The sequence below is a fragment of the Delphinus delphis genome, chromosome 8 (assembly GCF_949987515.2).
Source record: "Delphinus delphis chromosome 8, mDelDel1.2, whole genome shotgun sequence".
Classification (NCBI taxonomy): Eukaryota; Metazoa; Chordata; class Mammalia; order Artiodactyla; family Delphinidae; genus Delphinus; species Delphinus delphis.
This window is the reverse complement of record NC_082690.1, coordinates 44,940,634-44,957,367: the sequence shown is the minus strand read 5'-3', so window position 1 is coordinate 44,957,367 and position 16,734 is coordinate 44,940,634. Positions and strand designations below refer to the sequence as shown.

General features: G+C 38.2%; 1 protein-coding gene across 1 annotated transcript in view; it reads left to right on the top strand.

Annotated features, from left to right (window-relative positions):
- The first annotated feature begins 269 nt into the window (after window positions 1-269).
- The window catches only part of TYR (tyrosinase), a 110,135-nt gene continuing 93,670 nt past the window's right edge, over window positions 270-16,734 (top strand). The window contains exons 1-2 of the mRNA XM_060017240.1: window positions 270-1,088; window positions 16,314-16,530. Of these exons, the coding sequence (XP_059873223.1) occupies window positions 270-1,088; window positions 16,314-16,530 (1,036 nt within the window). The remainder of the gene's footprint in view (window positions 1,089-16,313; window positions 16,531-16,734) is intronic.

Here is a 16,734-nt window from a genome sequence, read left to right as displayed (position 1 = left end):
AAACTATTAATGGTGAATAGTGTTTCTCACTTTAACGTAGGCCTATCCCACTGGTGGGATACATGCCAACTCCAAGGAAAAGTTAGTCATGTGGTTTTCAGAAGATGAAAGCTTAAGATAAAGACTGAGAGTGTTTGATGCTGGAGGTGGGAGTGGTATTATATAGGTCTTAGCCAAAACATGTGATAGTCACTGAAGGGTTAGCTGGAAAGAGAAGTGTGTGGCTCAGTTAACCAGCTCAGGCAGACCTTGTGAGAACTAGAGGAAGAATGCTCCTGGCTGCTTTGTACTGCCTGCTGTGGACTTTCCAGACCTCTGCTGGCCATTTCCCTCGAGCCTGCACCTCCTCTAAGAACCTGATGGAGAAGGAATGCTGCCCACCATGGGAGGGTGACGGGAGTCCCTGTGGACAGCTTTCAGGCCGGGGTTCCTGCCAAGACATCATTCTGTCCAAGGCACCACTTGGACCTCAGTTCCCCTTCGCAGGGGTGGACGACCGGGAGTCTTGGCCCTCCGTCTTTTATAATCGGACCTGCCAGTGCTTTGGCAACTTCATGGGATTCAATTGTGGAAATTGTAAGTTTGGCTTTTGGGGACCCACCTGCACAGAGAGGCGACTTTTGGTGAGAAGAAACATCTTTGATTTGAGTGTCCCAGAGAAGAACAAATTTCTTGCCTACCTCACTTTAGCGAAACATACTACCAGCGCAGACTATGTCATCCCCACAGGCACCTATGGCCAAATGAATAACGGATCAATGCCTCTGTTTAATGACATCAACGTTTATGACCTCTTTGTCTGGATGCATTATTATGTGTCAAGGGACGCACTACTTGGGGGCTCTGAAATCTGGAGAGACATTGATTTTGCTCATGAAGCACCAGGTTTCCTGCCTTGGCATCGACTCTTCTTGCTGCTGTGGGAAAAAGAAATCCAGAAGCTGACAGGGGATGAGAACTTCACTATCCCGTACTGGGATTGGCGAGATGCAGAAAATTGTGACATTTGCACAGATGAGTACATGGGAGGGCGCAACCCTGCAAACCCTAATCTACTCAGCCCAGCATCCTTCTTCTCCTCTTGGCAGGTAAGATGTGCTTGACATACAATAGCAGAGCATAAAAGAACCGTAGCAATCACTTCTTCTGGAAGGTCTTCATAAACACCTTTCCCATCTCTCTGTCTCCTGCCAAGCCTAGAAAATTTTCCCTGTCAAGAGCTCTCAACATACCTTGTATTTTCCCTTTATAGCACACTTCACAATTAGAGTTCCGAAGAGATTTTTGTGGTTATTTGTCTAATATCCTCTACTTGGTTCCTAAAATCTAATGAATAAAAAGTACTTGGTTCATTACTGTATCTCCTAGCACCTGGGATGGTGCCTGGCAAATGGTAAGAGCTCATGAACTATCTGTTGAACCAACTGATGAACGAATACTTAGATGATTAGGTAAATAAATGATTTAGGTCAATGTTTCTGAAATTTTATTCACAATAAAATTTATACATTGCACAAATTAAAAATACAAATTCCTATCTTTATCCCAGGAATCCCATTGATAAGAATCTTCAAAGGAGGTTCCTGGGAAGACCTCATTTACTAAATGTCTATGGTGATTACCATCATCAGCAAAATTTGGGGAATATTACTTAGATTAAATTTTCTTTTAAAAAAATATATGAAGACCCTGAGGCTCAAACAGGTAAATAATGAAAATAGCTAATATTCATCGATCAATTAGCATGTATCAGCCCCTGTTGTGTTTATGTGCCTTAATTCATTTAATATCCTTACTAATCATTCCCCATCTCAAAGATTTAAAAAGACCAACCTGAGGTATAAAGATATTTATATTAGATATAAAGATATCTAATATAAAGATATTAGATCTTGTAACTTGTACAAGATCGCAGAACTAGTAAATAGCAGAGACAAGATTTGTTCTCAGATAGCCTGGCTGCATGACAACCCTATAATATTGGGTTGGTCAAAAAGTTCATTCGGGTTTTTCTGTAACATCTTATGGAACAACCTGAACAAACTTTTTGGCCAACCCAGTATTTCCAAGGACATGTCTGCTATGATGTTGAAAGGATCTGGCCATCCTACCTCACTTTTTTCAATAAGATGCAGAAGAAATTATAATTTTTTCCAAAATATGTGCAAACTTTTGAGGCACAAGATAAGGGATTGTTATTTTGAAGTTTAATTTCTGTTTCTCCTATTCTGATTTTTTTCACTCTGGATTAGGAGCAAAAGGCAGCCAAAGAAATATGCTTTTAATTATTTATCATTTTAAAACCATAGGTAGAAGGAATGTTTTTCTGCCTGTATTCCAAACATTTCTAATACAGCACTTTTGACTAGCAGTGCTTTATGGAACTAAACCCCAATATTTAAATGAGATGGGAAGAATCTTGCATTCTCACCCGGCGCTCTGCAATCTTGAAATGTGGATGGCTTCCCACCTGCCCCCCTGCACTAAGTTCACACACCTTCCAAATGGAGCCTATTGAAGCTCACTGAAAATGACCACTGTAATGTCTTGTGTCACTAATGTCAGCTATTTACCAAGAGAAAGGAGTGAATTTGTGCAGGAAAGGCTGGAAAAATTGTGCTTCAAAAAAAAAAAAATCTATTTCAATAAGCCTTCAGACCTCCTACCTTAATCTATAAAGTGCAAAACTTTCATCTAACTCTCACATCCTCCGTTACTGCTTAAAATACGGTTAAGCTTGGATGCGGGATTTTCAGTCAGTTATAGTGCTTTCCTTAACTGCTTCTCTTGACCCAGAAAAACTGGAGGATTATCTAAATTACCAAAAAGTTACAACATCCACACTAAAGCTTAATAGGCAAATACTAATTGATATTAATTACATTAGATGTAGCCTTCTTGGAAGTACCTAAATTATGTTTCTAATTTTTTCTATTCATTTATTGATTATTGAGTGGAAATTTTATTCTGTTTCTTTCTCCTTTACAACTGTGTCCAGTTTTACTGCTAAATAAAACTTTTTGGGTCTAGTAGGTAAACACTAAGTTGAAATTGTTACAACATTAGATTCGATATTGTTCTATGATTAAACTACTGTGTAGTAACTGGTGTTAAAAATAAGATTAGGAAATACAGAGGACAAAGACCATTGAAGAAAAATGAGCAAACGACAATTTAAATAAGGAAGGTGAAATGAGTGAACATTTAGGTTCACCTACCATGAGTGGTGTCCTTGTGTGAGGTGACAGTCAAACCCAATTCTAGTTGGCTGTTTCCATTCCTTTGCAGAGCATCTCTGGTTATAGTCCTTTAAAAATGAAGATCAGTTATTTATATTGACTTAATTCATCAGTTCTCAGTATCTTCTAAATCACTTAGGAGCTTAAAAAATTGCATGTGCTCCACCCATCTACCTTCTGCCAGAAAATCATAGTCAGGGGGTCCACTGTGAAGTCCAAGCATCTGTATTTTTAAAAACTTCTACTGGAATTCTAATGCACAGCCAGCACTAAGAATCACTGATTTAATTAACATGGAAATTGTTTTGGTATCTCTTTCACTTTACAAACTCAGGTTCTATAATAAACACACCACTAGTTTAAATGCTTTTGCCTGAATTGAACACTCAAATCAAGAACTAGACTGTTTTATGCGAGATGATGAGACCAAATATCTTCCAGACTTGGTGAGTTCATTAATATCTTCTTAATTAGTTAGACTCAGCCCCTTTGGTACAAAGCCTCCTGCTTTTTCTTGGTTTCAGATATCTTTTACTTGACACACACAAAAATAGAGTTTTTAGATTTATTAACTCATAGGATTTATTAACTCTGAGCTAAGAGACCTTCAGTGGTGTGTCGTGTACTGCCTGCATTTTGTAAAAGAAGATAGTGAGACCCCGAAAGCTAGGATGATTTGTCTAAGGTCACACAGCTGAGGACTAAAACCCAGTGCCTTTGACTCCAATGCTATTTCAAGTTAACCATGTTGTTTCCTATTTTTAAGGAGCCATTTAGGCTTGGAAGGGATAAAACAAGCCACTGATTTATGGATGTAAATTCTGACTTGTAGTCACTTTAACTCCCTTAATACTCAGTTGCACAGACAGCTGGGGCAGATATTCTGATGTAGTCCTTTTCATTCATGTTAGAGTGAAATTATTCTATTAGACATTTATTTATCCACATCCCTTACTCAGGAAGAATTGACATTCACCCTTTTGCACTATCATTCTACTTTGTACAGATTTGTATCATAGTACCTATAATTCTTCAATACATGTAATTGTTTTCAAGCCTATCTTTGTCTAACAGACTGCCATCTGCTCCAATGTAGAAAGCATTTCTAATTTATCTTTATGTCCACAGAATCAGGAACATAATATATACATGGAATGGGCTTTGTCAATATATGTTGAATTGAACAAAATTGAAAATCATAGAAATGTTAGTTCCAGTGCTAACACACATAAAAAATTAAACTCTGCATAGACATAGCTAGATTTCTAGAACATTAAGCCATAATTTATAGCACTGGATCCCCAAGGCCAAGGACACAATTATACCAAAATAAGCAGTAACTTATTGTCTGGAATAAAACATTTTGTGTAGCTCTCTCTAGGCTTATGTGTGCGTGTGTGTGTGTGTGTGTGTGTGTGCAAAAAATGAAAGCACACATAGAGAAGATCAGGCAAGTTACAACCCGAGTGTTACTTAAGTGAGATTAATAATATTTACTGATAAGGTTCTTTATTCAATAAAATAATATATTAAAAATGATGTACTTAATGTTAGTTTTCATAGAAAGCCTATATTCAGAATTCACATGCTTTTTTGGTATATTTGCTCCTTTATTTTTTGGTTTGTTTAATGCCAAGAGCTTTTAAACTAGAAGCATGTTTGTCGTCAGTTAAAGCAGTCCATTATTTTTGGAGGTGGGGGGTGAACATTAAAGTACAAATACCTACGCTCAACACAGTTAGATCCAATGTTATGCAAGCAGCAGATAAGCTAGCCGTAAGAAGGAAAGGGTAGCTGTCATGATGGATCAAAATAAAGAGAAAAATTTTTCCAAGATGATGGGCATGAGTGAAGTGTGACCAGGGAATTCGCTCATCAGGTGAAAAGCATATCACATGGACGCAAACAGTAGGAAGTAAAAAAAGTTACTTTTCAGCAGCGAGTCATGGGTTTAGGTAACCATGGCAACAGCTCAGTGAATTAACAGCTTCTCTTTTTTCTTTATGAAAAAGATTCTGTAGAATGTCATAGGGTTTACATTTTTATTTAGTTAAACCTCTAATGTCATGATAGAATTTTTGCTCCTAAAGCTTTTAATAGCTGGTTGTTTGTCACTATTTCTTTATGTTTAAGAGAACACTAAGTTCACTTTCTCCATTAATACATCTGTTTCTTCTTTCTATATCTCCCTTTTTTCATTTGACTTGGGACAGCTTGATCTGTTTCCCCCAAATCATATAAGTCACCTGTGTTGAAACAGAAAAAGAACAAATTCCTCATCAAAAGACCTCTGCCACTTACCAGATTCTACCTCTGCTAGTTACCAGATGTTATTGGACAAGTTATTTGGAAACTTTGACCTTTGTTTTTTTTTCTCAACAGAAAAAAATGGGGTGCAATTATCATATATGTGTGTTTTCTGTGCTGATGAAAATACTAAATGGAATGGAAAGTAGAATAATGCAGTGGAAAGGGTATAGTCTTTTGAGTCATAAAAACATGACTTTTGTAACTTACTTAGCTACAAAATCCTGGACAAGTTACTTAATTATTCTGAGACCGTTTTTTCTTTAAAATTAGAATAACGTATCTTAAAGCATTATAGTAAAGGGATTCAATGAAATGTGTTAATGTAAAATGACTAGTTTAGTATCTGACATATTCTTTGAGTTCCATATACCGAAATTATCATAATGTATCTTTATATGATATATTGATGATAGTTATTATAATAATGACTATTCATCCAGTGTTACAGAGTCAGGGTTAACAATTTGGTGGCCTGCCCAACGGTCTTGTATTCAATAATAATATAATAGTTGCCATTATTAAACACTCTGTACTTGGCACTATATACTAAATGCTTTACTTAGGTAAAATTATTTGATCCTTTGTAAAAAGTTGTTATAGTCCCCATTTACAGATGAAAAACCTTGATATTCAGAGAGCTTAAGTAATTTGCTCAATTTGGAAAGCATGTCTGACTGCAATCTGCATGATGGTAACCATAGTGATAACACTTTCTTCTACCCTGCCTCTCCTTCTGTATCAAATATAAAAACAATAATTTGAGATTAAGTTTTTCAAATTATTTCTGGAAATGGGGTAGATTTCTTCCTTGTTACTAATACATTGTCATCTGAACATTTAGCCACTTGGCTGTTGGTATTTCAGCAAAAATAGTTTCATTCAAACCTCTCTAATTTAACTGAGTCTGCTGTAAGAGTCTTTTAGGCAGTAGGATCTTTTGAAAATATCCTGATATGGTTTATTATTCAAACAGGAATGAAAATGATTTTGTCTATATACCCACTGTGATGTCTAGTTAATCGACATTTTAAAGGAATCCAATATATTACACTCAATGCAAAAGTTAAGTTAGCTTTATTCAACCATCCCTAAGCCATTTACAGGCAGTCATAAATCTACTGGATATAGCTTTGGAATCAGGAGGACTGTGGATTAATGTTCTAGTCCTGGCTCTGAACATCATTTGACCTTAGACAAGTCACCCAACAATTCAAGTTCTCAATTATGCATGGATAAAAGGATTGAGGAATGTCATGAAGTATGAAGAAAACTAGAAACTGACATCTGTTGAGCCAGAAACTGCATTTTATTATTTTATTAATATAATAAATATAATAAATTATACATTAATATGTAATATTTATTATTTCATATTACAGTTGAAGAAATTGAGACTCAGCAAGCCTAAATAACATACTCATTGCCCCATTGCTAGTAAGTAGCTGAGCCAGAGTTGAAGCCCACACCTACATGAATTTGGAAACTAATTCTTTCCCAACACACAACCCTTCAATTCATAAATGATACCTTAATGACCAGAAATTAAAAGCTTCTCTAAGTGTCTGTTGTATAACACAGTAGCAGCCATTCCCGGGGGGGCAAGGCTCATTCAGTTCTATCTGAGTTAATTTGCTTTTACATTCTTATAGATTGCCAACTCACTGGAGCCAGAGACTGATAGGATTGTTTTGATTATTCCTAACTGTGATGCAAGCAGCTGACCAAGAAGACTTCACTTTTAAAATATTGTTCCATGTGCCTTGCCTGTTGCCCATAAAATTATTAATCATAATACAGGGTTTTAGATCCTACTAGCCTTTTATACTCTTCCACACTCAGTTTCCTCATCATTAAAATAGGGATAAAATCATATAAACCTACAAGGTCATTTGTGAATTTTAAAAAATGTACACAGAGATGCCTTCCTTATTGAGAGTGGGGCCTCAGTATATATTTAATACAAACGATATATTTTTGGAAATATCTTCTAGGGCAAATGTTGGTACCAGGAACAGGAAGGACTAGCTAAAAACGATGTGCAACACATGTTGGTAGTTGAAGATTCACTGGTTCATCCATTGACTTGTTTATTTTCCCATCAAATTGTTATAGAGCCTCTATTATAGATTCTGGGAATAAACAGTAACAAAAAAAAGAAAGTTATTCTATGGAGATTACTTTTTTTTTTTTAAAGGAAGTGATACTGACTGTTTATCAAGGGAGATTAAAGTGAGTCAAGTTTGAGTTTGACAAACAACCACGTTATCTACTCAGTGGGCACAGGCCTCCTACAGACTAAGTGCCCAATGCGAACAGTCTCACTGATGGCAGTGTGGACTCTCCTGCGTTTTATGCTTTTGTTTAAGGCTGATATCTTGCTACCTGCTTAACTGACATCATGGAACCTAAGGTATCAATGATTTTAAGATGAAGAATTAACTTATAAACCACTAAGAAAAACTCTGCCAGTTAAATTATGATGTTTTTTTAAATCACTTAGGATTTTTATATTCATTGAAAGAGCTCCTTTTGACTTATTTAGTCACATAATTTTATCAAAGTTCAGTCTTCTGCCTACATATAAGTGAAACTGTAAGCAAAATAATTTGGTGAAGGATTTCTAAAATTTCTTCAGATGTTAGAGTTGGACCCTTTTGATTTACTTTTTAAGTCAGAGTTGACACTGTTTTTTTCAAAATATTGGTTTGGCCATGAAGATTAGGTAGAATATCAGATAAATGGCAAGGGGTGAACACGCTCAGGCAAGAACAAAGATGTGGGAAGGAGAAGCATGAGTGATGCCCAGAGAAGAGTAGCCAGTCTGACTTCAGCAGTTGGATCACAGAATTTGTAAACAAATAAAGATACAAGATGTATTCTGGAGGCAGAATTGACAAGATTGGCTGATGGTTTTAATCTGAAGGATAAAGGGGAACAAAATACAAATGATAACAGTCTCTGGCTTAAAAATGAAGATTCATGGGCTTCTGGTTTAAGCTGAAGGATAGTTGATGTGAAAGGAAATAGAGGGAGAGGAACAATATTTTTTTAATCTTTTTATTTTAAGGTTTTTTTATTTTAAAAATTCTTTTTTAATTTAATTTTTTAAATTAAAGTATAGTTGATTTACAAGGTTGTATTAGTTTCAGGTGTACAGCAAAGTGATTCAGTTTTACATACCTATATATCTTTTTTTATTCAGATTCTTCTCCCTTATAGGCTACAGAAAGAAATAAAAGAAGAGTGTACAGACCTAAACTCTGGGCCATGGCTAGCTTCAAGGGCATATGAAAGTCACACAATGGATATTTAACAGATGATTGTCAAATTAATTTTCCCACCAAATAAATATTTGACAACAATTATATGAAGTAGTTATTGTTATCCCCATTTGCTAGATGAGACCTATGGTATTTTTTTTTAACATCTTTATTGGAGTATAATTGCTTTACAATTGTGTGTTAGTTTCTGCTTTATAACAAAGTGAATCAGATATACATATACATATGTTCCCATATCTCTTCCCTCTTGCGTCTCCCTCCCTCCCACCCTCCTTATCCCACCCCTCCAGGTGGTCACAAACCACCGAGTTGACCTCCCTGTGCTATGCAGCTGCTTCCCACTAGCTATCTATTTTACGTTTGGTAGTGTATATATGTCCATGCCACTCTCTCACTTTGTCACAGCTTACCCTTCCCCCTCCCCATATCCTCAAGTCCATTCTCTAGTAGGTCTGTGTCTTTATTCCTGTGTTACCCCTAGGTTCTTCATAACATTTTTTTTTCTTAGACTCCATATATATGTGTTAGCATACAGTATTTCTCTTTCTCTTTCTGACTTACTTCACTCTGTATGACAGACTCTAGGTCCATCCACCTCACTACAAATAACTCAATTTCGTTTCTTTTTATGGCTGAGTAATATTACATTGTATATACGTTCCACATCTTCTATATCCATTCATCCGATGATGGACACTTAGGTTGTTTCCATCTCCGGGCTATTGTAAATAGAGCTGCAATGAACATTTTGGTACATGACTCTTTTTGAATTTTGGTTTTCTCAGGGTATATGCCCAGTAGTGGGATTGCTGGGTCATATGGTAGTTCTATTTGTAGTTTTTCAAGGAACCTCCATACTGTTCTCCATAGTGGCTGTACTAATTCACATTCCCACCAGCAGTGCAAGAGTGATCCCTTTTCTCCACACCCTCTCCAGCATTTATTGTTTCTAGATTTTTTGATGATGGCCATTCTGACTGGTGTGAGATGATATCTCATTGTAGTTTTGATTCACATTTCTCTAATGATTAATGATGTTGAGCATTCTTTCATGTGTTTGTTGGCACTCTGTATATCTTCTTTGGAGAAATGTCTATTTAGGTCTTCTGCCCATTTTTGGATTGGATTGTTTGTTTTTTTGTTATTGAGCTGCATGAGCTGCTTGTAAATTTTGGAGATTAATCCTTTGTCAGTTGCTTCATTTGCAAATATTTTCTCCCATTCTGAGGGTTGTCTTTTGGTCTTGTTTATGGTTTCCTTTGCTGTGCAAAAGCTTTAAAGTTTCATTAGGTCCCATTTGTTTATTTTTGTTTTTATTTCCATTTCTCTAGGAGGTGGGTCAAAAAGGATCTTGCTGTGATTTATGTCATAGAGCGTTCTGCCTATGTTTTCCTCTAAGAGTTTGATAGTTTTTGGCCTTACATTTAGGTCTTTAATCCATTTTGAGCTTATTTTTGTGTATGGTTTTAGGGAGTGTTCTAATCTCATACTTTTACATGTAGCTGTCCAGTTTTCCCAGCACCAGTTATTGAAGAGGCTGTCCTTTCTCCATTGTACATTCCTGCTTCCTTTATCAAAGATAAGGTGACCATATGTGCGTGAGTTTATCTCTGAGCTTTCTATCCTGTTCCATTGATCTATCTTTCTGTTTTTGTGCCAGTACCATACTGTCTTGATTACTGTAGTTTGTAGTATAGTCTGAAGTCAGGGAGCCTGATTCCTCCAGCTCCGTTTTTCGTTCTCAAGATTGCTTTGGCTATTCAGGGTCTTTTGTGTTTCCATACAAATTGTGAAATTTTTTGTTCTAGGTCTGTGAAAAATGCTGGTAGTAGTTTGATAGGGATTGCATTGAATCTGTTGATTGCTTTGGGTAGTAGAATCATTTTCACAATGTTGATTCTTCCTATCCAAGAACATGGTATATCTCTCCATCTATTTGTATCATCTTTAATTTCTTTCATCAGTGTCTTATAATTTTTTGCATACAGGTCTTTTGTCTCCTTAGGTAGGTTTATTCCTAGATATTTTATTCTTTTTGTTGCAGTGGTAAACGGGAGTGTTTTCTTGATTTCACTTTCAGATTTTTCATCATTAGTGTATAGGAATGCCAGAGATTTCTGTGCATTAATTTTGTATCCTGCTACTTTACCAAATTCATTCATAAGCTCTAGAGTTTGCTGGTAGGATCTTTAGGATTCTCTATGTATAGTATCATGTCATCTGCAAACAGTGACAGCTTTACTTCTTCTTTTCTGATTTGGATTCCTTTTATTTCCTTTTCTTCTCTGATTGCTGTGGCTAAAACTTCCAAAAGTATGTTGAATAATAGCGGTGAGAGTGGGCAACCTTGTCTTGTTCCTGATCTTAGTGGAAATGCTTTCAGTTTTTCACCATTGAGGACGATGTTGGCTGTGGGTTTGTCATATATGGCCTTTAATATGTTGAAGAAAGTTCCCTCTATGCCTACTTTCTGCAAGGTTTTTTATCATAAATGGGTGTTGAATTTTGTCGAAAGCTTTCTCTGCATCTATTGAGATTACCATATGGTTTTTCTCCTTCAATTTGTTAATATGGTGTATCACATTGATTGATTTGCATATATTGAAGAATCCTTGCATTCCTGGAATAAACCCCACTTGATCATGGTGTATGATCCTCTTAATGTGCTGTTGGATTCTGCTTGCTAGTATTTTGTTGAGGATTTTTGCATCTATGTTCATTAGTGATATTGGCCTATAGTTTTCTTTCTTTGTGACATCCTTGTGTGGTTTTGTAATCAGGGTGATGGTGGCCTCGTAGAAGGAGTTTGGGAGTGTTCCTCCCTCTGCTATATTTTGCACGAGTTTGAGAAGGATAGGTGTTAACTCTTCTCTAAATGTTTGATAGAATTCTCCTGTGAAGCCATCTGGTCCTGGGCTTTTGTTTGTTGGAAGATTTTAAATCACAGTTTCAATTTCAGTGCTTGTGATTGGTCTGTTCATATTTTCTATATCTTCCTGATTCAGCCTTGGCACATTGTGCATTTTGAAGAATTTGTCCATTTCTTCCCCGTTGTCCATTTTATTGGCATAGAATTGCTTGTAGTAATCTCTCATGATCTTTTGTATTTCTGCAGTGTCAGTTGTTACTTCTCATTTTTCATTTCTAATTCTATTGATTTGAGTCTTCTCCCTTTTTTTCTTGATGAGTCAGGCTAATGGTTTATCAATTATTTTCATCTTCTCAAAGAACCAGCTTTTAGTTTTGTTGATCTTTGCTATCATTTCCTTCACTTTTTTTTCATTTATTTCTGATCTGATTTTTATGATTTATTTCCTTCTGCTAACTTTGCTGTTTTTCTGTACTTCTTTCTCTAATTGCTTTAGGTGCAAGGTTAGGTTGATTATTCGAGATGTTTCCTGTTTCTTAAGGTAGGATTGTATTGCTATAAACTTCCCTCTTAGAACTGCTTTTGTTGCATCCCATAGGTTTTGGGTCGTCGTGTCTCCATTGTCATTTGTTTCTAGGCAGTTTTTGATTTCGTATTTGATTTCTTCAGTGATCACTTCGTTATTAAGTCGTGTATTGTTTAGCCTCCATGTGTTTGTATTTTTTACAGAGCTTTTCCTGTAATTGATATCTAGTCTCATAGCATTGTGGTCGGAAAAGATACTTGATACAATTTCAATTTTCTTAAATTTACCAAGGCTTGATTTGTGACCCAAGATATGATCTATCCTGGAGAATGTTCCATGAGCACTTGAGAAAAATGTGTATTCTGTTGTTCTGGGATGGAATGTCCTATAAATATCAATTAAGTCCATCTTGTTTAATGTATCATTTAAAGGTTGTGTTTCCTTATTTATTTTCATTTTGGATGATCTGTCTATTGGTGAAATGGGGTGTTAAAGTCCCCTACTATGAATGTGTTATGGTCAATTTCCCCTTTTATGGCTGTTATATTTGCCTTATGTATTGAGGTGCTCCTATGTTGGGTGCATAAATATTTACAATTGTTATATCTTCTTCTAGGATCGATCCCTTGATCATTATGTAGTGTCTTTCTTTGTCTCTTCTAATAGTCTTTATTTTAAAGTCTATTTTGTCTGATATGAGAATTGCTACTTCAGCTTTCTTTTGGTTTCCATTTGCATGGAATATCTTTTTCTATCCCCTCACTTTCAGTCTGTATGCTTCTCTAGGTCTGAAGTGGATCACTTGTCGACAGCATATATATGGGTCTTGTTTTTGTATCCATTCAGCCAGTCTGTGTCTTTTGGTGGGAGCATTTAATCCATTTACATTTAAGGTAATTATTGATATGTATGTTCCTATTCCCATTTTCTTAATTGTTTTGGGTTTGTTATTGTAGGTCTTCTCCTTCTCTTGTGTTTCTTGCCTAGAGAAGGTCCTTTAGCACTTGTTCTAAAGCTGGTTTGGTGGTGCTGAACTCTCTCAGCTTTTGCTTGTCTGTAAAGGTTTTAATTTCTCCATGAAATCTGAATGAGATCCTTGCTGGGTAGAGATATCTTGGTTGTAGGTTTTTCTCCTTCATCACTTTAAATATGTCCTGCCAGTCTCTTCTGGCTTGCAGAGTTTCTGCTAAAAGATCAGCTGTTAACCTTATGAGGATTCCCTTGTGTGTTATTTGTTATTTTTCCCTTGCTGCTTTTAATATGTTTTCTTTGTATTTAATTTTTGACAGTTTGATTACTATGTGTCTTGGCACGTTTCTCCTTGGATTTACCCTGTATGGGACTATCTGTGCTTCCTGGACTTCATTAACTATTTCCTTTCCCATATTAGGGAAGTTTTCAACTATAATCTCTTCAAATCTTTTTTCAGTCCCTTTCTTTTTCTCTTCTTCTTCTGGAACCCCTATGATTCGAATGTTGGTACATTTAATGTTGTCCCAGAGGTCTCTGAGACTGTACTCAGTTCTTTTCACTCTTTTTCTTTATTCTGCTCTGCAGTAGTTATTTCCACTATTTTATCTTCCGGGTCACTTATCCGTTCTTCTGCCTCAGTTATTTTGCTGTTGATCCCATCTAGAGTATTTTTAATTTCATTTATTGTGTTGTCCATCGTTGCCTGTTTCCTCTTTAGTTCTTCTAGGTACTTGTTAAATGTTTCTTGCATTTTGTCTATTCTATTTCCAAGATCTTGGATCATCTTTACTATCATTATTCTGAAGTCTTTATCAGGTAGACTGCCTATTTCCTCTTCATTTGTTAGGTCTGGTGGGTTTTTATCTTGCTCCTTCATCTGCTCTGTGTTTTTCTGTCTTCTCATTTTGCTTATCTTACTGTGTTTGGTGTCTCCTTTTTGCAGGCTGCAGGTTCGTAGTTCCCATTGTTTTTGGTGTGTGTCCCCAGTGGCTAAAGTTGGTTCAGTGGGTTTTGTAGGCTTCATGGTGGAGGGAACTAGTGCCTGTGTTCTAGTGGGTGAGGCTGGATCATGTCTTTCTGGTGGGCAGGTCCACGTCTGGTGGTGTGTTTTGAGATGTCTGTGGAGTTATTATGATTTTAGGCAGCCTTTTTGCTAATGGGTGGGGTTGTGTTCCTGTCTTGCTAGTTGTTTGGCATAGGGTGTTCAGCACTGTAGCTTGCTGGTCGGTGAGTGAAGCTGGGTGTTGGTGTTGTGATGGAGATCCCTGGGAGATTTTCACCAGTTGATATTACATGGAGCTGGGAGGTCTCTTGTGGACCAGTGTCCTGAAGTTGGCTCTCCCACCTCAGAGGCACAGCACTGACTCCTGGCTGGAGCACCAAGAGCCTTTCATCCACACGGCTCAGAATAAAAGGGAGAAAAAGTAGAAAGAAAGAAAGAGGATAAAATAAAATAAAATAGTTATTAAAATAAAAAATAATTAAGAAAAAAAATTTTCAAATAGTAAAAAAAAAAAAAAAAAAATAGGACGGATACAACCCTAGGACAAATGGTGAAAGCAAAGCTATACAGACAAAATCTCACACAGAATCATACATATACACACTCACAAAAAGAGGAAAGGGGGAAAAAATAATAAATCTTGCTCTCAAAGTCCACCTCCTCAATTTGGGATGATTCGTTGTCTATTCAGGTATTCCACAGATGCAGGGTACACCAAGTTGATTGTGGAGCTTTAATCCTCTGCTTCTGATGCTGCTGGGAGAGATTTCCCTTTCTCTTCTTTGTTCGCCCAGCTCCCGGGACTCAGCTTTGGAATTGACCCCGCCTCTGCGTGTAGGTCGCTGGAGGGCGTCTGTTCTTCGCTCAGACAGGACGGGTTAAAGGAGCCGCTGATTCGGAGGCTCTGGCTCACTCAGGCCGCGGGGAGGGAGAGGCACAATGCGGGGCGAGCCTGCGGTGGCAGAGGCCGGCATGACATTGCACCAGCCTGAGGCGCGCCGTGCGTTCTCCCGGGGAAGTTGTCTCTGGATCCTGGTACCCTGGCAGTGGCGGGCTGCACAGGCTCCCGGGAGGGGAGGTGTGGATAGTGACCTGTGCTCGCACACAGGCTTCTTGGTGGCGGCAGCAGCAGCCTTAGCGTCTCATGTCCGCCTCTGGGGTCCGCGCTGTTAGCCGCGGCTCGCGCCCATCTGTGGAGCTCCTTAAAGCAGCGCTCTTAATCCTGTCTCCTCGCGCACCAGGAAACAAAGAGCGAAGACAAAGTCTCTTGCCTCTTCGGCAGCTCCAGACCTTTTCCGGACTCCCTCCTGGCTAGACGTGGCGCACTAACCCCTTCAGGCTGTGCTTACGCCGCCAACCCCAATCCTCTCCTGGCACTCCGACCGAAGCCCGAGCCTCAGCTCCCAGCCCCGCCCGCCCCGGCGGGTAAGCAGACAAGCCTTGTGGGGTGGTGAGTGCTGGTCCGCACCGATCCTCTGTGCGGGAATCTCTCCACTTTGCCCTCCGCACGCCTGTTGCTGTGCTCTCCCCCGCGGCACCGAAGCTTCCCCCTCCGCCACCCGTGGTCTCCGCCCGCGAAGGGGCTTCCTAGTGTGTGGAAACCTTTCCTCCTTAACAGCTCCCTTCCACTGGTGCAGGCCCCATCCCTATTCTTTTGTCTCTGTTTATTCTTTTTTCTTTTGCCCTACCCAGGTACGTGGGGAGTTACTTGCCTTTTGGGAGGTCTGAGGTCTTCTGCCAGCGTTCAGTAGGTGTTCTGTAGGAGTTGTTCCACGGTTAGATGTATTTCTGATGTATCTGTGGGGAGGAAGGTGATCTCGCGTCTTACTCTTCCGCCATCTTCCCCGCCGTCCGATACAGGGGAGACCTATGGTATTTAATTTATTTTCTCAAGTGGTAGATTCAAGACTAGAACTCTGTTCTGAATTGTAACATTCATGGGTTATTCTGCAACCCTCAGAAAGCTGTTTCCTTCAATAATTTACTTTAAAACATTGATCTCCTGGTAATTAGAAATCCAAATATGGTAATCAGGAACCTCAACCTCCCTACCTTCCCCCTTTGACTTAGAGGTGGAGACAACACTCCTTTAACATAAAGGCGTTTTGTGCAGGTCATCTGCAGCCAATTGGAGGAGTACAACAGCCGTCACACTTTATGCAATGGGACGTCTGAGGGACCGATACTGCGCAATCCTGGAAATCACGACAAAGCCAGGACCCCAAGGCTCCCCTCCTCTGCTGATGTGGAATTTTGCCTGAGTTTGACCCAGTATGAATCAGGTTCCATGGATAAAGCTGCCAACTTCAGCTTTAGAAATACACTGGAAGGTAATCTCCTTTTTTCCACTCATTTAAATTTTCTTTTTTTCTGAATTCATGTTTATAATCTCTTATCCAAAATCCTAGGTCCAGAAGTGTTTGAGAATTCAGAATTTTCTGAGTTGAGTAGGGCATGTGGCATGTGTACATATATGGCCAATAACCCTAGGAGAGTATGGGGGGCACACATAATCTGAAACATGAATAACTCTT